General features: G+C 50.7%; 5 protein-coding genes and 1 long non-coding RNA gene across 10 annotated transcripts; 3 read left to right on the forward strand and 3 right to left on the reverse strand.

Annotated features, from left to right (window-relative positions):
* The first annotated feature begins 798 nt into the window (after positions 1 to 798).
* On the forward strand, positions 799 to 4,450 carry LOC133494391 (acidic leucine-rich nuclear phosphoprotein 32 family member D-like). 2 transcript variants are annotated; one of them, XM_061808173.1, is made up of 7 exons: positions 799 to 970; positions 2,439 to 2,588; positions 2,674 to 2,796; positions 2,873 to 3,056; positions 3,149 to 3,249; positions 3,326 to 3,407; positions 3,713 to 4,450. In XM_061808173.1, exons 1-7 carry the CDS (start codon positions 917 to 919, stop codon positions 3,778 to 3,780), a joined length of 762 nt encoding a protein of 253 aa, XP_061664157.1. In that variant the 5' UTR covers positions 799 to 916; the 3' UTR covers positions 3,781 to 4,450. The 2 variants fall into 2 exon arrangements, with proteins under 2 accessions (XP_061664157.1, XP_061664158.1); XM_061808174.1 differs by having other exon boundaries at positions 800 to 970; positions 3,716 to 4,450.
* A 41-nt stretch (positions 4,451 to 4,491) lies between these two features.
* Positions 4,492 to 8,516, reverse strand: LOC133494390 (coronin-2B-like). The gene is made up of 13 exons (XM_061808172.1): positions 7,429 to 8,516; positions 7,250 to 7,366; positions 7,028 to 7,177; positions 6,759 to 6,959; positions 6,585 to 6,701; positions 6,224 to 6,328; positions 6,021 to 6,117; positions 5,724 to 5,839; positions 5,567 to 5,657; positions 5,345 to 5,481; positions 5,084 to 5,239; positions 4,638 to 4,706; positions 4,492 to 4,554 (listed from the first exon to the last, which is right to left on the reverse strand). Exons 1-13 carry the CDS (start codon positions 7,627 to 7,629, stop codon positions 4,492 to 4,494), a joined length of 1,620 nt encoding a protein of 539 aa, XP_061664156.1. The 5' UTR covers positions 7,630 to 8,516.
* Positions 8,517 to 8,919: 403 nt separating this feature from the next.
* On the reverse strand, positions 8,920 to 11,253 carry LOC133494392 (uncharacterized). 2 transcript variants are annotated; one of them, XM_061808177.1, is made up of 9 exons: positions 10,977 to 11,253; positions 10,798 to 10,863; positions 10,617 to 10,726; positions 10,258 to 10,378; positions 10,155 to 10,184; positions 10,007 to 10,086; positions 9,837 to 9,927; positions 9,694 to 9,744; positions 8,920 to 9,624 (listed from the first exon to the last, which is right to left on the reverse strand). In XM_061808177.1, exons 1-9 carry the CDS (start codon positions 10,999 to 11,001, stop codon positions 9,461 to 9,463), a joined length of 738 nt encoding a protein of 245 aa, XP_061664161.1. In that variant the 5' UTR covers positions 11,002 to 11,253; the 3' UTR covers positions 8,920 to 9,460. The 2 variants fall into 2 exon arrangements, with proteins under 2 accessions (XP_061664161.1, XP_061664160.1); XM_061808176.1 differs by having other exon boundaries at positions 9,694 to 9,747.
* Positions 11,254 to 11,411: 158 nt separating this feature from the next.
* Positions 11,412 to 17,490, reverse strand: LOC133494388 (FHF complex subunit HOOK-interacting protein 1A-like). Of its 2 annotated transcripts, XM_061808171.1 has the most exons (16): positions 17,359 to 17,490; positions 17,109 to 17,283; positions 16,785 to 17,006; positions 16,532 to 16,694; positions 16,353 to 16,464; positions 15,288 to 15,389; positions 15,160 to 15,216; positions 15,003 to 15,089; positions 14,700 to 14,867; positions 14,553 to 14,632; positions 13,748 to 13,920; positions 13,564 to 13,675; positions 12,509 to 13,458; positions 12,250 to 12,428; positions 11,905 to 12,025; positions 11,412 to 11,791 (listed from the first exon to the last, which is right to left on the reverse strand). In XM_061808171.1, the coding sequence occupies exons 1-16, from the start codon at positions 17,461 to 17,463 to the stop codon at positions 11,562 to 11,564; spliced, it is 3,036 nt and encodes a 1,011-aa protein (XP_061664155.1). In that variant the 5' UTR covers positions 17,464 to 17,490; the 3' UTR covers positions 11,412 to 11,561. The 2 variants fall into 2 exon arrangements, with proteins under 2 accessions (XP_061664155.1, XP_061664154.1); XM_061808170.1 differs by having other exon boundaries at positions 17,109 to 17,489.
* LOC133494394 (uncharacterized) lies at positions 15,388 to 16,443 on the forward strand. Of its 2 annotated transcripts, none has more exons than XR_009793282.1 (3): positions 15,388 to 16,010; positions 16,087 to 16,194; positions 16,309 to 16,443. It is a non-coding gene; the product is annotated as an uncharacterized LOC133494394 (long non-coding RNA). The 2 variants fall into 2 exon arrangements; XR_009793283.1 differs by having other exon boundaries at positions 16,087 to 16,186; positions 16,309 to 16,440.
* Positions 17,394 to 26,252, forward strand: LOC133494393 (SH3 domain-containing protein 19-like). Its single transcript, XM_061808178.1, is given in 21 exon segments — positions 17,394 to 17,416; positions 17,484 to 17,598; positions 17,742 to 17,866; positions 18,973 to 19,062; positions 19,245 to 19,509; positions 21,188 to 21,224; positions 21,585 to 21,625; positions 21,702 to 21,774; positions 21,848 to 21,998; positions 22,066 to 22,213; positions 22,367 to 23,115; positions 23,118 to 23,271; positions 23,971 to 24,088; positions 24,304 to 24,493; positions 24,560 to 24,700; positions 24,789 to 24,826; positions 24,910 to 25,091; positions 25,161 to 25,189; positions 25,351 to 25,525; positions 25,621 to 25,715; positions 25,794 to 26,252. Coding segments are annotated over 17 exon segments (2,520 nt in total). The 5' UTR covers positions 17,394 to 17,416; positions 17,484 to 17,598; positions 17,742 to 17,866; positions 18,973 to 19,062; positions 19,245 to 19,418; the 3' UTR covers positions 25,902 to 26,252.
* Positions 26,253 to 26,498: the final 246 nt, after the last annotated feature.

The raw sequence follows: 26,498 nt of genomic DNA on the forward strand, positions 1-26,498 counted from the left end.
GGGTTTCAAACTTCTTACGCATCGTTTGCATTTTTCTCTGGTTATTTCAGCTTCAGGTTTCACTACAAAAACGATAGAAAAATGAGAAAAAAATCTATATGCAGTTTTGGAAAGATAAACATACTGGAGTATTTATGTGTCCACCAGAGGCGCTGCTGAGACTTGTTTTGTCTCCATCGTTTCCCTCCTTTCCCCCGACGCATTTAGGTGCTCCCCGCACGGTCGGACATTTGTGACCTCTTGCAAGCTAAGTAAAAATCATCGTTTTCGGAAAATATGTACTCGCTAGAGGTTATGTGTGCGTGTACGTTCAAGTACGCTAAAGAAAAATGAACATGTATACTGAAGAAATAAGTTAAAACGTCGACAACACCTACAAACTACATTTGGGACACACGAATTGATAAATTAATCCGCCGGATGTATTTTTCTTCGTAATATTAATAAAAACCGACGTTTAACGGTGAAATGCGTTCAAATAATTGCCATAGCAGACGCCATTTGCAACAGTAAACGGCTGACCCACTTTTCACAAGTAGCGCTGGTGACGAGCATGATAATACACCGGAAGTGTAGGATTCACCATACATTTAAATGAAAAGGACCTGAAAGGCACCGCCCAAATGGCACAGAATTTTTTGTAAAATATGTATTAAAGCATTCACTCCAACTTAAATGTCAATTGATTAAGTTGTACTGAGAAGTGATAAATTGTAGTTCATTGGAAATTGCACTCCGAGCGCCGGTGTCATTTCACTTTGAAAGTTCAGACCGGAAGTGATCGGATTCTAACACCAAAAAAAAAAAAAAAAAAAAGACTTGACTGTCGTTCGGCGTGTTTGGGACCAACGAGGATCGCGGAGGAACAACTTTTTTTTCGAGCCCGAGACCCGAATTGAAGCCAAAACCGGAGGCCATGGACATTAAGAAAATGCTGTTGCAAGAGCTGGACCAGCGGTCGCCGAAAGACGTAAGTAGGCCGCGTGGAAGAGACGTTGCGTCGTAAAAAAAATCGAAAAAGGAAAAAAAAACCCGAACACGAAGTGAGCCTGGCGAGCACATGGCGGCACGTCTTGCGGGTTCCAAAACGGCTCGAAATGAATGGAAACGTGCGAACGACGCCGAGTAAGTCACCGAGTAAGGCGGTCTAGAACCGGCGGCGAATTGGGTCGAAAGGGCCGACATTTTCTCACTTTGGAAGCCGTCGTCTTTCATCTGTGACCCGGCCGAGAGGACGCATGGCGCCATGTTCTTTATTGTGTTTGGCCTGCGTGTTACGCGCTCTCGTGTCTTGTGCCAACTTTTCGTCCTAAATAAAGTCGACTTGTCCGTCGGCCTGTCGTCTACCAGGACTCGGGCTCCATTTTGGAATTTAAATCCCGCCGCGTATGTCAAGCTAGTTGAGTAAAACTACATGTGCTCGAAGTTTAATAACTTGGGAGAAGAGTCGCGTAATATTAACCGGAAACGAACCCTCGCGTATTTCGTTTTATTTTGTTTGTTGTTGTTGTTGTTCGATACAAACCCTTACGCGTTTTTTTGTTGTTGTTGTTGTTGTTGTTGGCCGGTGCATTTCAGGTACTAGTCGGAGCCCGGGTTCGTTTCGTGTACGCGGCTAGCGCGGAGCTAGCGTTAGCCGCTCCTAGCCGAAGTCTACTTGGTTCAAGCCTTTAAAGTGACTTTTTTTTTAAAAAATGTATTAGATTTTTCATAAGCTCAGCGTCAACACTGCTGTCTCCCTCACACTCAGCATCGTACACTACGTTGTAGCTAAACTTTAGCTTGTTTCGCAAGTCATTGTATGCCGCGTTAGGCTTGTTCCAACATGGTGTCCATTTACTATACTGTTGATTTAGGATTTTAATTGATAATGTTTTAATGAAGAAAACGCTGTGGGCCCCTATGTAAAATGTGAATACTTTGACGCATACATAACTCCAGGTGACCAGCAAGGTTGCGTGCTCATGAGGTATACCGCGACCACGTCGAGGGTCTTTTGAACATTTTTATTTATTTTTTTTTTTTTAAGGAGAGAACTAAACTCATTTTGGTGGACTATGGCATATTTTTAAATTCACATTACAACAGTGCCGCAAACTCAGGACAACACCCGAAAAGACACAATTTTAAAATTGTGCTAACGCTAGGCACGTACCTCTGTGCTCAATAGAATTCCCCGGATGAGAAAAAAAAAATGTGCCGAGATTTTACGGGTTCCAGACCAGGATGTTATGGTTCACGGTCTTCCCATTTTATCAATCTGCTAGCCTCTTTTATATTTGCTCCCTCGGGCCCAATATCCTGTATCGTCCGTAAGATTTTCGTCATGCGGGGAGTCAATTTGGTCCCTTTTTGAAGTAACTTTGTATCATCCCCATTGTACTTTGCAGGTAGAATCCGGAGAATTTCACCCAATCTGTTTGTTCAACTGCCCTCAGGTCAAGGAGCTGATTCTGGACAACAGTCACTGCAGTGATGGGAGAATTGAAGGTATCACAGAGGAGTTCTGCAATCTGGAGATGTTGAGCCTCATCAACGTCCACCTGACCACCCTGGCAGATATTCCCAAACTAGAGAAACTGAAGAAGGTGGGCACGGATTCGTGCATTTTCTCTCAGCTGCAGCTTTTGTCAGTCAAAAGCAGATAAACTGAGTCTGTTTGATTCCTTGCAGCTGGAGCTGAGTGACAACAGGATTTCAGGTGGTCTGGAGGTTCTGGCTGAGCGGCTGAAGAACTTGACGCATCTTCACCTCAGCGGCAACAAGTTTAAAGACATCAGCACCCTGGAACCACTGGTAGGTTCCGGCGAGGCGGCTAAATCAGATGTGACGTGACACCGTGATTTCAAATTGCACATCCCCCGCCCGCCAGAAAAACCTGCCTCAGCTGAAGAGTCTGGACCTCTTCAACTGCGAGGTGACCAACCTGGCCGACTACAGAGAGTCCATCTTCAAGCTGCTCCCCAACCTCACCTACCTGGACGGCTTAGACATCGACAACTGCGAGGCGTCCGACTCGGAGGGCGAGGTGGACGGAGCCGAGGAGGACGACGAAGGTGAGGCTTCCGGTCCTCGTCTCCGGCAGCTCGGCGGTCTCGGCCCGCTCATATCGTCCTTTAAAAAAAAAAAAAAAAATGTTCAATTCCAGGCTGCGACACGGAAGATTTTGAGGATGAAGAGGAGGAGGATGAAGAGGATGTGGTGGCGATAGAGGATGACGACGAAGATGATGACAGCGGGGATGATGAGGTGACTGAAATCGGACCTGCGCTTTTTGAATGTGTTGCGATTCTTCCGCCGTGTTGCTGACATCCCATCTCGGCAGAACGGGCACGTGAACGGCGACGTCGACAGCGACGAAGACGTGGACGATGAAGAGGACGACGAGGACGACGAAGATGACGATGGTGCGCAATCTCGCCCCAACACACACACTTCCAATAAATGGATTGGTCTTTGTATGTATTTTCTCTCCCACATCCAAAATGCATGCATTGATTGGAGACATTAAATTGCCCCAAGGTGAGATTGTGAGCGCGACTGTTGTCTGTCTCCATGTGCCCCGCGATTGGCTGGCGACCGGTCCAGGGTGTACCCTGCCCATTGACGGCTGGGTTTGGCTCCAGCACTCCTGCGACCCTCGTGAGGATAAGCGGCTCAGGAGAAATGGATCTGTAACGTGTATTTCTCCACGGGCTTTTTGTTGTGACAGCAGACAGCTCGTCTCCGGCCAAAGGAGAGAAGAGGAAGAGGGACCCCGAAGACGAAGACGACGATTAATTTCCGACATCTCTGGCCAACTCCCGGGCTGCATTCCATTTCTCCACCTGGTACCCTCCCACTGACGCCACACGTCAATATTTTTGTGCTTGTGTCTCCCCCATAACTGACATTTGAAACTTAAGTTGACCTTCAAAGTTTGAGATGTCGTTTGGCTCAGTTTTGTATCGACGCTGTTCCTGACGTCATCCCAAAGTTTCTCAGGACTTAAAGCTCTGTTTCTGCCGGCATGATTACAAGAAGGTTGTTACATGATTCTTTCACTAATTCATAGTACGGTCATTTTTATACTATATATCGAGATAAGTATCCAATACCAGAGGACGTAATTGCCACCAAAGGTCCCCCGACAAACCGATCCAGTTATGTCATCAACCCCACCAAGTGCTCAGGGCAAAATGTTTCCAGCGTATTTTATCTATTTTTCTTTTGTCTTTACGTTTACACTGACTATGGATTTTTTTTTTTTGTACTTTCTGTAAGTTAAAGGAAAAAAAAAAACACCCCCCCCCCAAAAAAAAAAAAAAAAACCCCTAAAATGGACTTTGTAAATAAAATCTTAACATTTTGCTTTTTGCTGTCTCATATCTGCATTGATTTCCTGGACCTTGGTCACCCCCTCCGAGGAGTTTATCACAAGAAGTGCACAAATAAAGTGGGTTGTTCCTTTTATTGTTGTGGTTTGTGGTGAAAAGCGAGCGAGTTTGCTTGTCACCGCGTCGCGCTCGCGTCGTTGGTCTGTCTGACTTCCTGTTCCAGCTCGGCGATCCTCACCTGTCGGGTGGCAAGGAGTCGCACGTCAGCGGGCAGCTCAGCCGACGTCATAAAGATGGACGCCGGCGACCGAGTATACTGACGTCTTTCTGGTCAAGTATTTCGCGGAGACCTCTGATCTCTTCTTGCTGTTTGTAGAATACTTCACGGAGCTGTTGGGGGGGGCTCAAATTCAAAACTGTTTATCCACTTGGAGGGGTGGGGCAAATAAACTATGATATGCTTCTGATCATATGCCGGGTTTTTCCTCGGCTCAAATTTAGCAACGATTCTGGTCATCAGCACGCGTACATTTTGCATGTAGTGTCAATTTAGTTTATCGTAACGCGCTCGTCGGCATCTCGCCGTACGCGCGTAAAAGCTGCTTTTTTGTGAAAATTCAGCAAAGTTCAAAGCGCAAAAATATGTGATTATTTTCTGGGGAAAAATCCAATTTGCTTGGCTCCCAAAAAATATTTTGAAGATCCATGAATCCATTTGCAGCTGGAGATTTTTATTGGATGCAAACTGATAGTCCCGGCCCCTTTACCTCATCCTCTGTGGTGGGCGGGGGTCTCTCCACAGGTTCACAGCAGTGGGGGGTGACGTCATACGTCCACAGCTGTGACTCATCTGACTGCCAGGCGGAAGGCGCGCGTCTGTCGTATTTGGCGTTCTGGTAAGCCAACTGTTCGTCTAGGAAGTTCTAGTTAACAATAACAAACAAAAAAACTGGTTTTGTTTGGGTAGTGTATTTGTCTACAATGTCGATGTTCTCGTGGGTTGTACAGAGCCGCTTTTTTTTACGTACATTTTCCCTGTGGCCCGGGGTCGAGAGGCACGCTGCTTTTGTGGTCGACCCCTTCGGGTAGCAGCTGTTCTCAGTCTGGCTTTCTTGGTAGGGGTTGACCACCCGAGTCCCAGGATGTAGAGACATCAAGACTGGGCCTGCTGGAGCCACAGGAGGGGGTTACTGCTGAGTCAATGTGGCAAAACCACTTTTCCTTGGTCAAGACTCAAATGGATCACTGACCTCTGTCGATCCCCGCCAGCCACTCTTGAGCCGTCACGGCGGCCCGGTTTCCCGCTGTCATTGGATACAGATCCTCGTGGAATGTTGCCGACTGACCGAGCAGACACAACATTCGGTGGTTTCTCCAGTTGCAACCGAGCCCGTGAATTGGACCAACCTCCTTGCGCGGCACAATCATGGACAGCGGCTCCACCAGGCCTTTGACGGCGATCAGGCGATAGAATCGGAAAATCTCGCAGATGTTGACGTCCAGACCACGCTTTGGCATCACCGCTGTGCTGACACGGAGCTCGTGTTAGTGTTGCACAGTTATGGATCATCAGCCCTTTCCAAACACTTCCTGTGTGAGGCCGTTCCAGCGTACGCCTAACGTTTCTGATGTTTTTCCACCATTGATGATTGATTTGGTGAGCCAATTGATATAAGTCTTGGCGAGTGTTGGGCCGTATCTCACCGAGTCCTTTGTGAGGCAACGGGGACTTAAACTCGGTCAGGAAGCTGATGTAAGGTTTCTCCGAACTCAGCTCGTAGTATCTGATGTTCCCATCGCCCTGCAGCACACCAACTTCAGCTGACATTCGAGTATTGCTCTGCAATGGTGATGAAAAGCCAGAGCAGCATTGTGAGGCCTGAATTGACTGAAATGGATGCGCTGACCTTCCCAGCCAGGTAAAGCATGTCAGTGTCTGGATCAAAGAACGGGAAGAGAACTCCTGCAGAACCGTCCAGGTCTTCTTCGTGCAGAGGCTCCGACAAGTCATCCTGCTCTCAATAAAAGACACGAGATGCAGCTGTGTCCTTCCTGTATTTTAGTACACTCGTACGCTGTTCGTGCCCAGTCAAGGATATTCAGCTTGTGCGTGAAGAGCTTCAGGATCAATCAAAAATGAAGTGTCCTTTACAGGAGACCTTCATTTGACTGTGCATTCTCTAAACTTTTCAACGTACTTGTCCAGCTGTTCAGTGCTGAGGCACTTTTGTCATAACTTGCTATTCCCTGAAACAAAACTGAAGTTACCGGGTCCCAGAGGACGATCTGCCTGTGGTTCCAGGGCGAACACCCGGTGCTCAGCAGCATCTTCAAACCTCCGACGTACACGACCTTGTTGGCCCTGTGGTAGTCGTTGCAGGACACCTGCGACGCCGGCACATGAGGTCACGTCTTTTCTCAAGTGTCAACACAAAAACACACCTGGAGAATCCTTCCTGTGCGGGGATCCAGTACTCGAACACGCCTGTCCTTGGACGCGACTGCCAGACGGTTTCCTTCCCGGTTAAAGCTGACAGACAGCAGCAACATCTCTGATGGGAAGCGGTGGTGGACGGGCGCCATGACCACACGGATCGGGCACCTGAGCACCGCCCCGTCCTGGGAGACATCCCAGAGGAGGACCTGGAGCCGAGACAGAAGATTTCTTTTGGAATGATTTCCAAGACCGCTATATTAATTTGGGACCTAACCTTGTAGTCGTAGGCCGAGCTCAGAAGTAGGTTCTCAGCAGTCGGATGCCACTCGATGAGCCCTACCCTCCTGGAGTGTCCAATCAGAGTCTTCCTGGCCTGGGTGAGGTTTCGTTCCACACCACGGAGCGGAATGTCCCAAATCTTTACCTGTATAGTCACAGGTTCAGCTCGGAGCACCAGTAGAACCAGAATGGAAGAGAGAGAGTGATGTGTAAACACCGTGCAGTCCTCAGAACACGAGGCGATGCAGCTGTCGTCGAACGGGTTCCACTTGATGTCAACAACCTGAGCCTTGTGTCCGCACACCCTCGGATGCTGAGAGTCCACTCTGCCTGTCTGCAGGGCGGAAAGTCAAACATCTCCTTTTGTCAGCCTCGTCGTGATGGTGATGCACCTACATGATGGATTGGCAGCACCAGGAAGGACCCGCCACCGCCGCACTCTGTCACCATGGCGATGAAACAAGGGTTGACGGAGCAGTACTGGTTGTCGTGGACGCCGCGTGTGATGGGAATGCCGTCGTAGCTGCGCTCCCTGCTGGAGGCTTTCCCGAAGACTTGGCGGAACTTGGAGCAGTGGAAGGACGAGCGCCACGACATCTGCAGAAGACAAGCGGGGAGGTGTGCGTCTGTCTGTGTTCAGCTCTACGTTTTTTGAGGTCAAGGCTGCCGCCTGCTCGCCGTGGTGGTCAATCAAAGCCTGCTTAAGGTCGGCCCGGCTTCAAGCTCGGACTGCCGCGGTGTGCGCGCGCTGAAGTCGATGTGCTGCATGATCAGGTCAAATCAATAATGCAAACATGTCAGGATTCGGTTTAATATTCTCATCAATAAATCAATACACACAAAGTGACAAATTGGTTATCCCCAACAGATCACTTCTTGTTAAATATTAATTGTGACATTTCAACTTCCCATTTAGCAGGTGGGGGAGGAACGCAAGAAAAGGAGACGCAGTGGCAAACACATCTGTGAAAGCGTCACTTGCCGCGACAACCCTAACCCTGAAATGATACGCTATTTTATTTTTTTCACAGAAACCCTCAAATTGATCCATTTAGTTGCCAAACACAGCTTGAGAACTATTTCTTAAAATTCCCGCTGGATGTATCTTGTCGATGGGCAAATGAAAGGGAAAGTTGGCTGGCAAACACGCGCGCTAGCAGGACAGGTCATGTTATGACAAGTGGCCAAAATCGAGTAAGGATTTGGCGGCCAGTTAACGTGGTTCTCTTCGTACGATGTTAGGTTGAATTAGGAAATGTTTCAACACGTATGGTACAGTACTGGCCATCAAATCAAATTTCTCTAATTATTGGGAACGTAACACCCCAAACAACGACACAGCGACCACGGGAGTGCCCAGAAGTGCACAAGTCAACTTTGGATGGTTTGGGAATTTGGAATGTGAAAATGGAAGTATACCGCCCCGTATGGCCGCACATATTGTACATGTCAGAAACAACAACTGACTCAAACCGGAATGACCACGTGACAAAGCTACAGGTGAGCCTAGCACAAAGACGAAAAATGAGGGAATTAGCCTGTGACTTATTGATCATCAGCATCTGTTGGTCTTGGTGATATGTTATTGATTACAGCGGTATAACTGCTCCAAAATTCATGTTCTCTTACCTCTGGCACAGTCCACCTTGTGCGGACACGAAAACCCCGGAAAGTTCTGCGTCCTGCCGACTGTTTGACAGGCGCGTGGCCTCTCCTCCCGATCTCTGACGTCCTGCCTCCCCACGCACACGAGCCGAGGGGTTTTATGCACGGCTGGCCGGGCACAAACGCGCCGCAACATACGACACCGCCGCCAGACGCGCTGGGGTCGACTGTCGATGACAACTTCAGCCTCCGCTGCTGCACGAAGGTGATAGCTGCGCTTAACGTGAATCTTTTTTTTTTTTTTTTTTTTTTTTTCTGACTCTGCCTCCCCACAACGATCATAACAATCTCTCTTTTAAAACCATTTACTGTCACGGAAAAGAAAAGTTTCAGTGCTTTCCAATCTTTATTGAACCAACTGTCACAGCACGAAACCAAACAAAAGTGTTTTCGAAAACCCCTCAACTGATGTCATCTTGTTTGACTCAAATTTATTCAAGTGTGAAATCTGGGCCTGTTTCCTAAAACACAAAGCTGTTTTTGTATGACAAGCAAAGGGGAGATCAGTTGTACCTTCCGCCATCTAGTGGAAAAGCATTTAAATGTTGTTCACTAAAGGTCACCGGCATGGACAGATGAATGAAAAGGTTCGTCACATCTCAGTCCAAATAGGAAGCAGAAGAGGAGGAGGAGGAGGAATTTTCTGGAGAAGCGGAAAGGACCTTTAGCTGCAATGGCTTATTCAGGTCTTTTTCAGCTAACGGGTCGCTGGAACCAGCTGGAGAGAGAGCATCAACCACGCAGTTATTTCCACGCAAATCACTTAAGAATTCAGGGCCTCACAAGGGTTGTTGTCAGCTTTGTCACGCTCCTCTTGAGTGGTGTCCGATGGATCAGTCTTCTCCGATGTGTTATCAAGGGTGGCCAGGTTGGAGTCTCCGATGTTGGAAATCTTCCGGTGGTTTACGGGCACCTGTTCTTGCGGTGCTACAAAAGCCGGCTACAGTCAGAATTCTATCACACCTCAGTCTGAGTTGAAAAGAACACAAACAGTACCTTGCTCCTCTGGTTGTGGTACCGTGCCGTTAGCCACTGGAATTTCTTGGCCTTCTGGGGTCAAAGCATTTGTCAGCATGTGCATCGGCAGCCAGTTAACAGTGGCAGCAGGGCTGTGTAAAAAGGGGTTTTTAAGACCACACCTCGGTCATCCAGGGAGAGGACCTCAAAGTTTCCTGCAGGCCCGCTCTCATGATTCCCAGGAGCCCGACGTTGGAGGTCAAACGAGTACATCTGCAGAGAACATTAAACAACGAGAAGCTCGCCGATCTCTCCTCGCAGTTGGGGCAGCACAACAAAGTGCCGCTCTCACCTGGGACGTCCTCCTCAGTAGGTAGAGGATGACGAGAAGCACCATGATCACCACGGCGAGCAGCACCAGGAGGGCGTAACCTAAACAGCAAGGGCGGCATCTTGTCTCGGGTCCAAAGAGAACATCTTCAACATCACACCGTTCTTACCCCAGGAATGATGGGCCTCCACGGCGGATGCTGAAAGAGACAACCCTTGTCAGTCACACCTTCCATGTGTTCTTGGTCCCGGTGAATGCCTTCGCGACTTTACCCGTCTCCGATGCCGAAACCGCGATGACGTCCTGCGCTGGCGTCGTGGGAATCCGCTCACCGGGATCATGGACTTTGTTGCTCAGTGTTGTGGTCTGTCCTTCGGTCCTGCCTCTGTGTGCCTATTAACTACCATTTCTGTGACAACAAGCTTGAAGCAGTACTTTTTTAAACAGGTCTTACTGAATTTGCTATTAATCGTCAAAGAATATCAAACTCTAATACAGTACGTTGTGGATTACAGTGAATCTTTTCGAATAAAACCGTATTTGAATGTATTTGATGGTATTTATTAGATTGTACAAAAACGTTTGCTAGGCCCTGGCTTCGAAGAAGAATGAAGTCGGAGATCAGCGGCACCGTTGCATTTGGCGGCAAAGCAGTTTCCTTTGGTGATGTCCAGTCCTGATGATACAGCGTCGACGGGGTTGACGTGTTGCTGGTGGGGGTCCCGAATGTGGTGAGAGCATCTGGAGGAAACGTGGAGGAGGAAATGTCGACTGGGAGGAAGACAAATATTTCAAATCCTTTTTGTCAGTACCTGATGAGCGGTTCCTCGACGTTGCCGTTTGGTTTTGTCCACAGCATATGGAACATGACGCTAAAACTAGAAAGATCGGAGTAGATGTGAGGCCCGGTGCATCTCGAGACTTCGTTTATTGGACTTTCCGTGGGAAGGGTCCGTACGATCTAACAAATGAGATCTGCAGCTGCACCCACCGAGGAAGAAAAGTCGAGGGCTCATCTTTGTCGCGGTTGACCCAAGGTGTCGGCGCAGCTTCACACCACAGGTCAGATGCAACCTTGTCAGAAAGCTCCTCTGCCGGTTGAATATACTTTTTTCATAACACGAGGCTTGCAGCGCGCCGTTGCCTTCGCCTCCCCGGAAGTGAGCCACGAACCACAGGGTGAGCAAACGCTGCAAAGACAGGATGCAGTCGCTCGCTTTGCTCACTTAGCACAAGAGCATTTCCTTTAGTCTAAAATGAGAGCTTGAAATCAGTCCAACCCAATTTTATTCACATATCACCATGGGCGGATTTACCTGTCAAGCTACGTCCCCCCCATCCCTATCCCATCCCGGGATACGCAAGCACCAAACCTATCCAAGGAGGACCAGAGAATAAACTTGACGCCACAAAGGTAGAGGTATGCCTCTTTCGTCCATATCATTTTAATTTACAACATGAATTGTGATTTACAGAAAAAAAAGGTACAAAGAAAATAAGGGTCAGTTTTGCTAGAGCATCCAAAAATTCAAGGGATTCCAGGACATAGAAACACACAAACAGATTTCTTTCAATTCTACTCCTCCGTGTTCCAGTCTGCAGCGATGCTCTGTTCCAAGGCGATGGCGGCCAACTCCTTAAGGAATTCGGCATAGAGGACAACGGCAAAAATTCTGCTCTTATCTTGGGGCGGGATGGCTGGACAGGGCGGCAGGAGACCGAGGTGGGGTACCGCTAGAGAGTTCCTCATGGAGCCGTTGGGGAGTGGACGTTCAGGATCTTCGCTTCCCCGAGACGGAAGGCTTTCTGGAACACACCCACGTGAGCTGGGCCTCAATGCGTGTCATCACGTCATACAGGCCCAGCACAGTATTCTTTTGTTTCGACCCGTGCCCAATATAGGAAGAAGACCGACTAACCTCTGAGCTTGCTGTCCTGGTCTTTTGCCAGCAAGAACCTCCACGCCTGTGTGACCAAGGCAGGGTACTCTGGCCGGCCTCGTATGTAGCGCTCGATTTGGCCATGAAGTGACATCAGCACCTAGGCATAAGTACGCACATCGTCCGGATAGAGACTCCTGAAGACGTTAAGTGGCTCTTAAACTAGACTGTGGGGACCCCCTGGCTTCCGCCAGACCTTAATTTGGGAATCCATGTTTGGTACTACGTAGTGAATTGAACAAAATTGAATTGAAGTTCCTTTCTATCAAACAAGGGCGCGAAAACAGCAGTCCCTTGAAATGCAATTCTGTTCTGTGACGCTACCTGGTACAGTGTACGCACACCAGGCTGCCGGTGTGTCTGTGTACTGAGCAGGAACGCTCTCAGCAGAGGTTGCGGGTACGACGCCATCTGAGCCAGGATGCCAGTCACGAGCAGGTTGACGGCGATGGAGTTGTCCAGAAGATTCTCCAGCCGGGATAGCAGGACGCTGATGAAGGGTCCTGTGGCATCATGGGTAAAAGGTTAGTGTGAGCAACTGTGAGATTTGACGAGTCTTAAGTGGAAAGGTCGACTAACCCACCTGTAAACGGAACACCGTGCCTTTCCCCATCTTCCTCCTCCTCCTCCTCGTCCATCCTCTCCTCTTCCGTTTCTTCTCTCTCACCACAATCCTCCTCTGCTAGTCTTTGCTTCAGCTTCTGAACGCGCCTCCTAAAGTTGGAGACGTCGTCTGGGATGTTTTCACACTCCGGCTCGGCCCCCAGAGCGTGCATCAGCTCGTAGTACTGGGACAGAAAGTCGTCGTCGTTCTGCTGGACTCTGTTGTCAAGCAGATTGGAGTCTGTGTTTGTCACCAATGGATGGCCGTTGAAGACAATGTGATTTGGTAGGTGCGGTTCGGAGTCCGCATTACAAACGGCAGTAATTGCGTCGGTGAGGTCCTCGCATCTCTTCCTCGACTGGCTTCTGTAGTCCTCAGTCCTCTTATCCTCCTTTCCGCCGTCCTCGCTCATCCTCCGTGAGGACATGATGCAGTTAACCGTTTCATGTACCGTCCTTCCCAATGTCGCAGAGGGGACGCCACCTCCACGCCCTCGTCCTTTTGGAGCCATCCTTCTTTCCAAAATGGCAGCCTTGGCGTCTTTTTGCGCGACAAGGTTGTAGACCAAAATGTCATCCTCAAATTCACCCTCCTCCACGTAGGCGCCACGCACCAGCTTGATGGCGTTGCGTCGCATCTCTTGGATGTGGCGCGGTGGTAAAGGTGCGACAGAGCTGCCACCCAACGATGACTGATCCTCGTCCACAAAAAGGTCATCCCACTCTAGCTCCAGAGCAGAGCCGGCTCTTCCTGCCTGGTTACTCTTGGAGACGACATCCACAGATGACGAGGCCAAGGAAGCGGCAGCAGAGTTGCTCTTTAGTCCCTGTTCAATGTCTTCCTCGACGGTGTCATCTCCTATGCCAGATCGGTCCGGGGCCGGCGGCGGATTGTGACCGTCGTAAGGGGCCGACCACCGCTGACATGCACTGAGGGGAAAGACAAAAATCTGCAAATTGGTGAAGTTGTGAATGCCCAACCACAAATATACCGGAGTCAACTGTTCAGATGTTTCACACGGACTGGCTATCGACCTGTTAGAGGCAGCGATGGCCTGTCGGGCGTCTGAGAGGTAGTGGAGGTAGTTGACTTCCATCAGGAAGTCTGAGCCTCGCCAGTAACCGACGCTGTCATCTTCCAACACATCTGACCACCACAGTGCACAATTTGAAGTGTGTGATGGGGTTCATGGTACCCCCACCAAATAGCAACCTTCACCTGCTCCTTTGGGCCAGCGAATGTGCTCCGAGGGAGCGTTTGTGTTCGGCAGTTGGACGGGGGACCAGGAGGGCAGGAGGAGCAGGAAGGAGGCGGCGCTGGAGGAGCACCAGGCCTTGTGCGTTAAGGAGGAGCGCCTCTTCCTGCTCAGGTGGCCGCGAGCAATCAAGAACCTGAGGACACGCACGCGACACTCATCTAAACAAATGAGCCAAGTTATTACAACTTTTAGTCCTGGAAAATATCACTTGAGTCTCCAAAAAAGGGACCACAGTAGTTCTGGCCCAGAAGGATCCCTTGAGGCACTTAAAGACTTTTGCCATCACAAACTGGACCATGTTCAAACAAGGTGGGTCAAGGTTAGGGGACACTGAGGGACTAGGGACTCTCGGGGACCGTGCTTTTTCTGGTCCCTCACCTAGGAACTGTTTGCCATGGTTGACTCTGCCAGAGGCGTGGAGACCCAGACAACTTAGCTCCGAGGATCATTGGGACACAAACGCCTCCATCACGATAAGGCGACGGCTCAAGGTAGGGGAACTACCGACGAGAAAATTCAAAGTTTTGTATTTCCTGACATTTTCAATCATTTCAATTCCACAAGTTGCTGTATTGTCCACTTTTCATTTTGTACATGTAGTCATAAAAAGATTTAAAATAATCATATTGCACTGCGGGAAAACATTAGGAAAACCATGATTAAACTGATGGATATTGTTCCGCTCCTTGTGGTGTGCACATCTTGGCCACGTGGGGGCAGTACAACTACAGCTGCAGCTTTACCGGACATCTCCATCAGGCTGACCTGAAGACGAGTTGCAGCATGACGTCCTCGCAGAAGAGACCGATGAGTGTCCTGAACAGTGCCAGCGACACTGTGCCCAGCTGAGGAGCACCAAGACCAGGTTATCGATCCGGATCCGCTTTCGGCGGCGGGGTTGGGCCGCGTTACCTGGAAGGGTGTGTTGATTCTGCTGACCAGCGTGTCCAGGATGTGCACATTGTCGTGGGTGTGCAGCAGGATGAAGGACAGGAAGGTCTGCAGGAGCGCTGGTTCACAGATGGTGCGCAGGAACAGGTCCAAGTAGGCTGTGGTCGTCATGACCTCCTCCACTGTCAGCTGTTATATAAATTTGCGCACAGACATTTTGCAGTAATCCAGCACTAATCGTGGAGAAAAGGGACTTGTGCCCAGCAACAGTAGCAAAAACACAAGCTCAGGCAATGTCTCAAACCGCAGGGATGTTTTATGTACCTTATGGAGGGCAGGAGCCAACACGGGCACCAAGAAGCCATTGTGGATGTAACTCAGCAGCTGGCAGCGAATGGATGGATGAGTCACCTGTGAAAAGTACGAAATTATGTAGAGAAAACTGCTGTTGTCGTTTTAAGACGACAAAAGATTGCATTACGCTGGTGACGGCGCTGCAGAATTCGAGCGAATGCACAAAGTGAACAAGAGCAGGAACCTGTTGAAACAGAAGAACCTCGGCGTCATTTGCTCGCCTCCCTCGGAGCGGCGTGCGATTGTCACGGTTACCTGTTGCCAGTCCGGCCGGTCCAGACAGTGCCAGTCTTCGCTGTAAACCTGCAACCTGGCCGGCAGAGAGGAGTAGAGGCCGGAAAGACCCGTGGCCAGAACCTGTTCCCGGCACACAGCTTGATAGTTAATACTGTCGCTGGTAAATCACGAGCTCAGCAAATCGCTCAATAGATTATCGATTTTGCTGCATGCGATGGCTCCCCAAAATGGGGAGGGGGGGCTGAATCTGTCCCGGGGCCTAAAGTTTGAGGTATGTGCCTAAATGTGAAGATGGGACAAAACACAAAAACAAACACATGGAGTGACATTCCAGGCTGGATTATGCAGGAAAGAAACTATTCCTTATCTTGGGGTAAGGGGTGGAGCCACAGGTAAAAGCAAAAAAAAAAAAAAAAAAAAAAAAAAACCCCAACAACAACCTCTAAACAAGGACAGGATGAGCAAAATGGTGCTCCAGTCACACGCAGATTTACTAATCCCGCCCTGGACTGCCGGCCAGTCTCGTGCTGATTTACTAATCCGTTCTCTACAAGAAGATTGAGGTCAGAGTAGTCACATGGCATCAAAATCTGAAGGTGACGTGCCACGTTAGCCGTGCATTCCTTTTTTTAGTGGCTAACAATTCCTTCCAAAATCTCGATATTGTTCTCAGGAGTCACCTGGCCCCTGGAGTCAAAGGTCATTCCCTCTCCTAAACCACCATGCCGAGGACTATGTACCGTACGTACTTCATTGAAAACCAACTAAAATCCCTGCATGCTGATGCCGGTTGCCTTACGAAGGACTTGACTTGTAGCAATTCGGCGAGTCTTCAAGCACAACGCCAAGTGGATCAAAACCAAAAAAGTTGCTCCAAAAATGTCTGTAAAGTACAGTCCTACTGAGTTCTGGAGAAGGTAATAAGGTGAATGATTCCGTCCTGATGTAGGCCAAGTGGCCAACGCTTTGCCGTAAATTAACGTCGGCCGTTTTTTTTTTCGTGGGATGGCTCCTGGTGATTGATGCACGGCGCCCCCAGGTGGCATGGAGGCCCCTCACAGTTGTGTTTGCAGAAAAACTCACCGGGCAGAAGTACGTGTTCTGCGCAATGTGCTGGGCCACACGAGGATCGGACGCAGAAAGCGACATGATGAGGAGAAGAGATTCTCGGGCCTGCTGACCGACCGGACCTTGTCTGAGGGGGTTGAGGACGACCTTCAGCGTGCGGTAGGGGAAACGATTTTCACTGTGCGCTCAAGAACCTGTGCGTGTACGGGATAAGCAGGGAGAAGAGAAGGAAGTTGGCAGCACCCTGGTCCTGGCTGCTGTGGAAGAACAGTTCCAGCACCGAGGGGTCCTTCACCAGAGCTACGCACAGCTGGTTCAACAGGAGGACCAGTTCTGCTTCCACGCGACTGCCGGCGTCTTAAAGAGGGAAAAAAAAAAAAAAAAAAAAAAAAAACAACAACAAAAAATGCCCAAGGGGGTCACTTCTACCAGGACCGAGAATCTTACCTGTGCTGGCCCCGCCACAGGAGGCTAGCAGCGTCATGAGCGGTCGCAGCAGGGGCTTGTGGTGCAGGAGCGGCTGGTGGGCCCGGGTCAGGAGCATCTGGTACATCCTGAGTTGCTCCACTTTCATGTCCTCTGTGAACTGTCTCCTCAAGCTCCACAGGAACAGGCGCTCCATCACACCCTCCAGAACCACAAACTCCAAAATCGGACCCATTGCTCCTCCTGAGGATTGAGGTGTGGTTGAATGCCAATCCAGGGTTGACCCCTCCTCTCGCCGTAAGTCAAACAGTTCCTCGCAGAAAGATAAATTCTTTTGGCTCTCACCTTGACCCGCCTCCTCCTCCATGAGCAGGAACAGCATGTGTTCTACGTAGTTCTGGACGGCGCTGGCCTCGTCGGGCGGGATGGAGCCGGGTCGGGCGCCGCCGTGGCCGGAGAGGAAACTCCGGGCGCTTGCGCTTCCGCGACTCGGCTCATGTTTCTCTAGGATCTTCACCACCTGAAGGCCCAGGAGAGCCGATGAGCGACATGAGCCGTCACGCGATGCCGATGGCGTTTGGCGGACCGCGCCCACCTGGGTCCAGTGATTCTTAAACACGATCATGCACGTCTCGGGGTCCACCCCTCGCAGGGTCAGTGACTTCTTGCCCTTGCCGCCGGCCACGGCTGACGCCATCATCCTGACTTGCGGTCCGACAGCGGGGTCATGTTCCGGGGTCGGCACGGGGATCCGGCCATCGCTGCCAGCCCGGCCAGGATCCTGCGCCGGACACTCGGAGTGTGTATTTCCCTTTACCTGCAGTGGTGCTCTGAGGTAAGAGTTGAATTTCTTCCGTGATTTCACTCTCGTCATCATTCAGAACACTTAAATCTCATTTTTTGACGGTTACTTAGCCCTACTTTGTTGAAGTTTATTATTTATGATAAATTTATTTTATTTTTTTTTTTTTTTTTTAGGCTGCGGCTTCTGGTTTACTCCTTGCCCACTTGGGGGCAGCATAATCCAGGTAGTAACCAGGTTTTGCAGCTGACAGCTACAGCAGACTACAGATCTTCAGGAACTCTGCGTGGCTTTTCTCCGGGTGGGCACTCCGGTTTCCTCCCACATTCCAAAAACATTAATCGGAGGCTCTAAATCGCAGCGTCGGCGTGATTTGTGGGTGCGACCGTTGTGCGGCTCGGTGTGCCCCGCGATTGTCTGGCGACCAGTTCAGGGTGTACCCCCGCCTCCACCCCGATCCATTAGCCTATCTGTGGCGTTTCTCGTGCGTTCTGACCAAAAGGCAAAGTTATGTAGTCGTGTTAAATATACTTTGAAATCTTTGTGTTTTTGTTCAGATTAACTCAACTTTTATCTGGCACCAATCAATCCTTTTTTGTTGTATTTCAAAAAGTTTCTGAAAGATCACTCGCATCTCAAGGCACCACTGGAGTTCATCGTTACAAAAAAAAAAAATAATAACTCATACCACCTCTTTACTAAATAATCCGTAACAGGGACAGGACAAGAGATTTTGTCAGGAGCCACACGTAAACAGGAAAACGGGAACGAGACCCACCCTGGGTGTTCCGGGACATTCCGTGAATTCCAAATCCTTACAACCACCTCCGGCACGGCTCACTTTTCTTCGGCGTTCCTCGGAAATCACAATGTCCCGCCGCTTTTTTTTTTTTTTAACCGAACGGCGGCTCGCGTGGTCAATAAAAGCCGCTTCCGATTCTGACTCAAGGCCGCCTCGGCCCTCGTAAATTACAGAAGCCCGAACGCGGCAAGGAGATTAATCTCAAACGGGACGGCGATGTTTAATCCCAAACGGCCTGCTGCTGCCCCCGTTAAACTGTCGCATAGACAACGACACGCCTTCACACAACAAAAATGGAGGCTTTCCCATTTTTTTTTTTTTTTTTTTTTTTTTTGCAGAGCTGTTCATTTCAATGACTTGAACTGATGACAAATGGACACGACCGAGTTCTACAAACACGTGGCCCTCCACACACATGCAAAAAGTGCCGATTTTGCACGTTTTTGAGTATAGTATATTTCTCAAAGATGAACCAAAAGAAATGTATACATTTTGCAGCATCATTTTGACAAGATTTGTGCTATATTGCTGACAATTGCCTATGTAGGGACAACCTATCTACAAAATCTAGTTTGTAATTTATTATTTGTTGTTTACCTTGGCAGTTGTGATTTCGCTCTGGAGGGACGCCCCAAGTCCTTTCCGAACTCCGCTGCGCTCCTGAGGGCTTTAAGCGTCCCAGCTGTCAATCACTGGTAGGTAAATGCATGGCCACGCCCACTGACTTCGGCAAGCCGCGCCCCCAAGGAGCCAGTCGCGTTCTCTCTTTATATTTTTTTTTTAACATTTTCATTTGTTTTAAGTATTAAATGCAAAACGCTTTTTTAAAACTACAAGTCCTGTTTGTTTTTCGTTTTTTTTTTTTTTTTTTTTTAAGCTTGATGCGACGTCATCAGGGGGGGCCGGACGATAAACTCTCGCGAGCTGGGAAGCGGGCGCAAAGTTTGCGGCGTCGAGTCAACAAGTTGGTTCGGTTGAAGGGAGGCCCTCCGAAGCCGTCTTTCGTTGGCGAGCTCGACTTCGGGGCAGGTTTTCCGAAATTCGGGCAGACATGGCCGAGGCTCGGCCCGAGGAGGACGACGAGAGTTTGAGGAGGGACGCCCGGGAACAAGTCGTGCGACGGCAGTCCAGCGGGAGCGAAGGTAAAAAAAAAAAAAAAAAAAAAAAAAAAAACAACAACAACAAGACGACGACGGTTCTTTTGGGTCGGCTCAATTTTTTGGGGGTCCAAGACCTTTTTAGGTCAACGAAGTTGCAAATTTTTCCAGGGAACGTTTTGGAAGAAACACACGTTCACAAATATTCTCAGGATGAGAAGTCCGAACCTTTTTAGAAGAATAAAGTTTATTTTGTTTTTGTTTGTTTTGCTAAGAGGAAGTCGCAATTTTATGATGCTGCAAAAAGATTAAAGACCCTGTCAAGTGAGTCCAGAGATTTAATTGTAAATACACGAGCCATGTTTGAAGGTGAATGATGAACATGTGCAGTACTCAATTTTCCCACAATTTCAGTTCAGATTTTTTCATTTTTATTTTTTAAATTACAATGTTGTCCTTCGATGGGCTGAGGCTTCCGGCACGGGTCTCCGTTGGCATCAGCGGTCATCCACTGCAATTGGGACTTATGGTTTGCTAGCAAGTCTGCCGGCGTGCTCCTTTAGAGCGCCTCGTCGTTGGCTGTGAGTGCGCTAACCTTGTCTCGTACGAAACAAAAAAAGGATAGCGAGGAGGATGGAAAAATATCAAGAAAAATAACAACTAGATCAGCGTCAGCGAGTGGTTATAGCTGCGCGACTGCCGGCGCGAGCAATGATTTTTTTTGCGGGTCATAGCAGAATCTTTGGTGGGCGAGTGGGATGTGGTTTTAGCGAAGTTTACAGCAGACAGAATAGAGGAGTGTTTTTTTTGTTTGTTTGTTTGTTTTTTTTTGCCCAATTCTGAAAAATCATTCAAATTCAGCACGGTTGTTAACGGCACCCTTCTGTGGTGTGTCCACTTTGAAATAAGTCAAATTGTTTTTGGGAAATGTCAAACATACGGCGTTATTCATGGAAAAGATTCCTTTCTTCCAAATAAATCATTATTACTATATTGTCAAAAAGACACGCTTTTTTTGTTTTACTAATCAATGGTACGAGGTGTGTTGGATGATAATAGATAATTTTGACTGAGCAGATGATTAACCACCGAGCGAGTACAGACGAGTGTCACCCCCCCCCCCCCCGCTTCTTGTGTCAACACGTGCTTGTGCCACCGTCTGGGGTCAAAGGTCGTCTGGGGCAGGCCTGAGAAAAGCCAAGCTGCTCTTGATTGATGAGATGGTTTTCTGACCAGGTAACCCCACCCCCCCCCCCACCCCGGAATTCTTGATGTCCATGCAGTGTTGGGCTGCGTATTTTGTAGTGGGTGGGGGGGGGGTTAGTAACCATCACGTGGGATTCAATTAGGAGGAGTTAGGGTCTTCGGTGAAAGCCGTGACCGAGAGGGGTTGCGCTACTGCTGTGTTAGCTTCGGGGGCGGGGGCTCCAAACATCTGGAAGCGTTAAGAGCGGCGCCGTGACTTCAGCAGAAGCTGCTGCAGCCAATCGCGGCGCCGCTTCCCGGAGGGGAGAGCGGCAGAAAAGTCAGCAGTCCAAAGCAGGGAGGAGGCCGGCGAGAAAGTCCGTCTCCGTGTTTGCGGGGGTCAAATGTCGGCGGGAGACCTTCTGAGGACGATCGACGGCCGCCGATTGCCGATGACACGTTGACGTTGAGCGTTTTGTTTCTCGCGACAACGTCTGTCTCTCTGTGCGCCCCCCCCCCACCCCCCATCCCCCCACAGGTCGTGCTGCCAGGAGAAAGCCGGAGAACCGTCTCAGGTTGAAATGTTTTTGTGCTTTTTCCAGTTATTGTGTGCGTGTAACCCAGCATGCGCTTTGTCCTTCTTGCCTTCTAAAAACATTTTTGTGCTTCAAGTCCATCCCCACTCGACTATGTCTACCCCCTCCCCCCGCCCCCACACTTTTTCTCTGACACACACTTGAAAGTATTTGGGCTGTTGGCCTGTTGGCAGGGCAACCGGCCGGGGGCAGCGTCAGCATGTCTTTCTGGGGCTAACCTCGAAGCCGCTATCCTGCCCTAAGCAGAAAGCAAAAGCTCAGGCTCCATTCCGACATTCCGCAACACCTTGAAAACCGTTTGAGTGTTCAGCTAACCGTTTTTCCGTCTTATCTGTACAGCCAAGGCCCGCTTTGGTCCCTCAGAGAAGCCATCAAGAAATGTGAGAACACAAAAAATGCAAAAATGTTTTGAGGGGAAAGTCTTCCGGGCACATCCCAATACTTGTTATCCCTCAGCCACCAGCAGGTCCAGTTTTACTGACCTTCCACGGGACAGAGACAGAGAGAGAGACAGGAACGGGGAGGCCAGGTAAAGGAACCAAGTCGTTCTCGCCGCCGCTGCCAGGTGCGTTTTATCCATCCCGTTTTACTTCCTGTTTCAGGGGCCCCGTTGCCAGGCGACCGCAGATCACCATCTTGTCCGCCGAACCGCTTCCCTCACCTTGTTGGTTAGCCGGAACGCCTGGCGCGTTCCCGCCCCCTCCTCCTCCGGCCGCGCAAATCTGGGGACCCACCATCCCGCCGTCCGTACAGGTAGCGCCGCCCCCGCCGTCCCACGCCCCGCCGCGTGGCACTTGTACATTTTCCTCGCCGCCCCCAGCCTCCTCCGTCCTACGACGAGGTGATCCGGGAGAAGACGCAGGAGCAGGCTGCGCGCGCATCTTTGTCGGGTCCGTCAGGGTCTCATCCGGCTTTTAGAACCACCATTGCCACGCAAACAGACCCCGGATCCTCTTCTGGAGCGCCAGGTGAGAGCCCGGTCCTTTATAGCGATAGTTGAAATTCAAACTTTGATTCCATGACAATCACAGAACCCATTAAGCTCACAAGTCCGGAATCTGAGTTTGTGACGAGCCAACTGTCTAAAACTGTAGTCAAAACTATTCGGTTTTTCTCTTCAGTACTCAAACCGCAGCGGCAACCCATCGCCGACAGTAAAATCGGTTCCCAGTCGCCCCCGGCTCCCCGCAGCGGCCCCGCGCCCCTCCCCGACCCGCCGGATCGGCCCAGGGCCCGCCCCCGATCCAGGTCGACCGTGAACCGCGTCAGCGATGAAGTCAAAGTTCAGACTTTGGTGAAACTGCGAGAAGACGGCTTGGCTACGCTGGCCGCCCGCGCTCGCAGTGACGTCGGCAAACAGGACGGGAGCGGGGGGAAATACCTTCAGGAGCTTCTGGAGGCCTTCAGCTCCGACGCCTGGGGTGTCCCCGAGCAGCGGAGTGACGACAGTGAGCTCAGCCAATCGGACGAGGAGGACGAGAACGGGGACATGGCGGCCCTCAGGGCGAGGATCCAAGCCTTTGAGCAGCAGCAGCAGCAGCAACAGGTGGCGCTTGACGAGAGCCGTGGCGACCCGAGCACCGATGCAGTCGCCCAGAGACCCGGACCTCGGCCCCGCCCTCGTCTCCAAGGGCAACCTTCCAAAGGTCTTCCTCCCGCGATCGCTCCTAAACCCAAAAGCCTCCCAAAAGCATCCGCTGCGGACTCCACCGATAGCCCGGCTGAGGTCCTGAAGCCCAAACCGCTGCTGACCACAGAGCCCCTCCCGAATCACCCCCTCTCCGCCGCGCCTGTCCCGGCCCCCAGGGTCCCGCTGCAGAAACCCACCCATCCCCCAACGAGACCCCGACCTCGACCAAATCTCCGTCCAGACCACCAGTGGCCCCACGAACGAGCGTGGGCGCGCCACCGCCGCACGAGAAGGCGGCCGCGTCCGGACAAGTGACCCCGACGGGGCCCCCCAGGCCTTGCCCGGAGGTCAGCAGGGGGGCACAAGCACACATTCAGGATACTGTGAACCCCGCGGGTAAGTCTTGTTCTTTCCTCAAAGGGTTTTGGGCCTCGTATGTGACAAGGAGAAGCACGTCGGACTATTTTTAACCTCGTGATCTCATGATTTGACTTTCGAGATGTTTTTGTCTCGGTTCTTTTCTGTATATCCCCAAAACCTGGCAACAAATTGTCGGGGGTTTTGCAATGCAATCAGGTGCGTGCGTATTTCGCTGACACTTGACCCGCTAGCCTGAGTTTGGCCCGAAACGACATCCGTTCTCGGCCGCGTCACCCCGCCACACCCGCGCCGCACGAGAGAGACGCGTCACAGGAAATGACACGAAAGGAAAAACCTGTTTGCTGTCTACGCCTGCGGGGGGAAAGAAATCGCCTCATGCTGTCACCACTTCCGAACCGAGGAATCGCAAACGGGCTAACCTGCCCGACCTCTGGAGTTGCATCGCGGGTATTGTGCGCCGCCGCGGCACAATGCGGCCTTTCAGGGGCCAAATGCAAACGTGCGGCGACAGTGAGAGACTTGTTTGTAGTTGGCCGCTTCTGCTTCAAAATCGGCTGATTGTGTGCGCAGAAGAAGCCTTTGTGTGTGAACACGACCCCGAACTCTCTAAAGATGATTTTTTTTTTTTTTTTTTTGGTTTGCACGTCGTTGCCACAGGCCGACGCACAAAGTTTTCAAAATGAAGCCTCTTTACAGGTGTTGTTATCTTTTCAGGACCCTCTCTGGAAGCAAATCCAGCCCCTTCCAAGGCTCCTGCTCCCGGCCGCGCCAAGCCGCCATCCCCCGTCCTAAAAAAGGCCGACGCTACGACTGAGCCGCCCCTCCCCCCGAGGTACAGGCGCTGACGTGCTGCTTATCTCTCGTTGGTTGTCTCGGGCCCCCACTTTTTTTCCAGACCTCCGTTGATAAAGTGGTCCCGAAACAGGGGTCAGAGAGCCATAATTTTTCCGTTTTCCCAAAATGTTTGCGTAGCCCCCGCGCTAGACATGCGACGCTAACGCTAGCCTAGCCTAGCCTGCCAGCGCTAACCTTAGCTCCTCTCTGCAGGCCCTCAAGCGTGAAGGACCTCCCCCCCAGACCACCGGCGGTCAAATGCGTCCCCGCCCGACCGCCGCCGCCGGCGGCGGCGAGCCGGCCTCGGCCGCAGACGCACTTGGGCGGTCACAGAGCGTCGAAGAGAGGGCCCCCTCTGCCCCCTCGGCCTAAGCCCGGACATCCCCTCTTTCCCGTCCACTCGGTAAGGACAAAAAAGGTCGCCGAGAGGAGCGAGGAGGTCCGCCGCCGTCAAACTCTTGTGTCCCAGAAACAGGAAGTCCTCATCGTCCTGGAGGACCCGCCGCCGGAGCCTCTGCCGACCGCCGTTATGCCCCTTTGTGGCACGACGGACTGTCTTCTGGATCTGGACGTGCTGCTCCCGGAACCCGGCTTGGACTCCTGCTGGCAGGTTTGCTTGTTTTGTGCCTTCGTACGCCTGCCCGGCATTTCGCAGCTCTTCTTCTCCTAAAATGGACTTTTTGTGCGTGTCACATCAGCCGGCCACGCAGAAACACGCCGAGCCGCCTCCCGTCAGGTCCGACGCACCAATTTTTTTTTTTTCCCCTTCCCCTTCCTCCATTTGTCGTTCACTCGTTTGCGTCTCGTGCGCGTGTGCAGCCTCCGCCGCTACGTGGCCTTGTTTGACTTTGAGGGAGCGGACGACGACGAGCTCAGCTTCTCCCAGGGAGACGCAATCGACCTCCTGGAACCCGTCGACCAACAGTGGGGCCGTGGCCAAATTCACGGACGCGTGGGACTCTTCCCGCTGAGCTTTGCCCGACTCGCCGACGAAAGTCCCGGTGAGCTGCGCCGGCGATTTTTGGCTTTCCTGGATGTTGAATAATTCAAGCTTTTTGTTTTTTCTTCAGTCACTGTGACATCCTCAAAACAATCTGAGGTGAGTTTCAAACAATTCCTACAACTCTTTTTTTTTTTTTTTTTTACAATTTCTCTCAGAACGTCTTGCCCTTTCTGGACCAAAAAAGCTTTTAACGTCAACCCGTGTAGAATATTATGCGATATCAACTGTAACATTTTTACGCGTTTAATGGCACTCAGGCGGGCGAATGGGTAGTGGCGCTCTTCGACTTTCCCGGACAGACCGCAGAGGATCTCCCCTTCCACAAGGGGGCGCACATCCAAGTGATCGAACACGTGGATTCCCAATGGAGGAGGGGCCGACTGGCCGAGAGGGAGGGGCTGTACCCCGCCGCGTTCACGCAGTCCTGCCAGGGTGCGACACGGGCTTCGTCCCCGACCAGACTTGGTTCGGGCGGGTCGCCTCGCTATCGTCGCCCGTTTGGCTGAAATGTTTTGACCTGGTTCCAGCTCCGCCGATCCCGCGGCAGAATGCGGAAGTGAGGGGCGCGGCCAGAGCGTTATTCGCCTTCACGGCCGAGCGCGACGACGAACTGACGGTGAAGGTGAGCTGACGGAGACGCGCGTCGAAACTCGTCATCCGGCGACGCCTTCTTACCGCCTCTCGTCGTTCCCCCCTCCAGCCCGGCGACATCATCACGCACGTGGAGTCTGCGGATGAGCACTGGATTGTGGGAGTCGTCGGCGGTAAGCGGGGAGTTGTGCCCAAAAACTACATTTTGCTTCTTTGACGAGGACAATCTGCTGACGGCTGACTTTTTTTTTTTTTTTTGGCGCGAAGATGGCAATATTTCAGTCTGCAATGGCCGCCGTAACCTGCGTCTCGCGGTTCTATACTTTTAGCAGACTCTTTAGGTTCCGTTAAAATCTCAAACTTGGCCTTGTTACTTTCTTTGTCCTAATGTGTTGGAATATTAACGTGACTAACCAGTCTTGTGCCGCAATGCTATGAATATTGTGGGTTTTTTTTTTTTTTTTTCGTGAAGCGACGTTAGGCCGTGAAGGTTTGCGCTCGAGTTATATGGATGGAAGCAAAAACGCACATTCTAATTTTTTCAAGCCTAATAAAACTTTGCAACATTTCTCAAATTATGTTGACCTCATCTGTTCCGGATCAAATGAGCTCCTCCCCTTTTCACATTTCCGAATAGAGTTAAATAACAATTTGGATTTTGCCGTGAAAATGTAAACTTCAATAACAAAACGGAGTTGGAGTGCATGGACAAAAAAAAAAAAAAAAACACTTAATTTAACATTTTTTTTTTTTTATGTTCCTTCTACTCCTGCCTCAGTCTGGCATTGAAAACAGGACAAAATAGATATTTGCA

This window comes from Syngnathoides biaculeatus, chromosome 21 (genome assembly GCF_019802595.1).
Source record: "Syngnathoides biaculeatus isolate LvHL_M chromosome 21, ASM1980259v1, whole genome shotgun sequence".
In the NCBI taxonomy this organism is placed as follows: Eukaryota; Metazoa; Chordata; class Actinopteri; order Syngnathiformes; family Syngnathidae; genus Syngnathoides; species Syngnathoides biaculeatus.

What these genes read in the sequence shown, in the direction of transcription:
- LOC133494391 (XM_061808173.1), top strand. Translation starts at nt 917, where the DNA reads ATGGACATTAAGAAAATGCTGTTGCAAGAGCTGGACCAGCGGTCGCCG. An exon ending in AACTAGAGAAACTGAAGAAG is followed by an intron (nt 2,589 to 2,673) that starts GTGGGCACGGAT and finishes GATTCCTTGCAG; the next exon opens with CTGGAGCTGAGTGACAACAG. An exon ending in GGACGACGAAGATGACGATG is followed by an intron (nt 3,408 to 3,712) that starts GTGCGCAATCTC and finishes TTGTTGTGACAG; the next exon opens with CAGACAGCTCGTCTCCGGCC.
- LOC133494390 (XM_061808172.1), bottom strand. Translation starts at nt 7,629, where the DNA reads ATGTCGTGGCGCTCGTCCTTCCACTGCTCCAAGTTCCGCCAAGTCTTC. An exon ending in AGATCGTCCTCTGGGACCCG is followed by an intron (nt 6,329 to 6,584) that starts GTAACTTCAGTT and finishes TATTGAGAGCAG; the next exon opens with GATGACTTGTCGGAGCCTCT. An exon ending in TGATTGTGCCGCGCAAGGAG is followed by an intron (nt 5,658 to 5,723) that starts GTTGGTCCAATT and finishes CTGCTCGGTCAG; the next exon opens with TCGGCAACATTCCACGAGGA.
- LOC133494392 (XM_061808176.1), bottom strand. Translation starts at nt 11,001, where the DNA reads ATGAGCCCTCGACTTTTCTTCCTCG. An exon ending in CCCTCGACTTTTCTTCCTCG is followed by an intron (nt 10,864 to 10,976) that starts GTGGGTGCAGCT and finishes CGATCTTTCTAG; the next exon opens with TTTTAGCGTCATGTTCCATA. An exon ending in CCTCTCCCTGGATGACCGAG is followed by an intron (nt 9,748 to 9,836) that starts GTGTGGTCTTAA and finishes CTTTGACCCCAG; the next exon opens with AAGGCCAAGAAATTCCAGTG.
- LOC133494388 (XM_061808170.1), bottom strand. Translation starts at nt 17,463, where the DNA reads ATGATGGCGTCAGCCGTGGCCGGCGGCAAGGGCAAGAAGTCACTGACC. An exon ending in GAATCAACACACCCTTCCAG is followed by an intron (nt 14,633 to 14,699) that starts GTAACGCGGCCC and finishes GGTGCTCCTCAG; the next exon opens with CTGGGCACAGTGTCGCTGGC. An exon ending in CCAGGACAGCAAGCTCAGAG is followed by an intron (nt 11,792 to 11,904) that starts GTTAGTCGGTCT and finishes GGTGTGTTCCAG; the next exon opens with AAAGCCTTCCGTCTCGGGGA.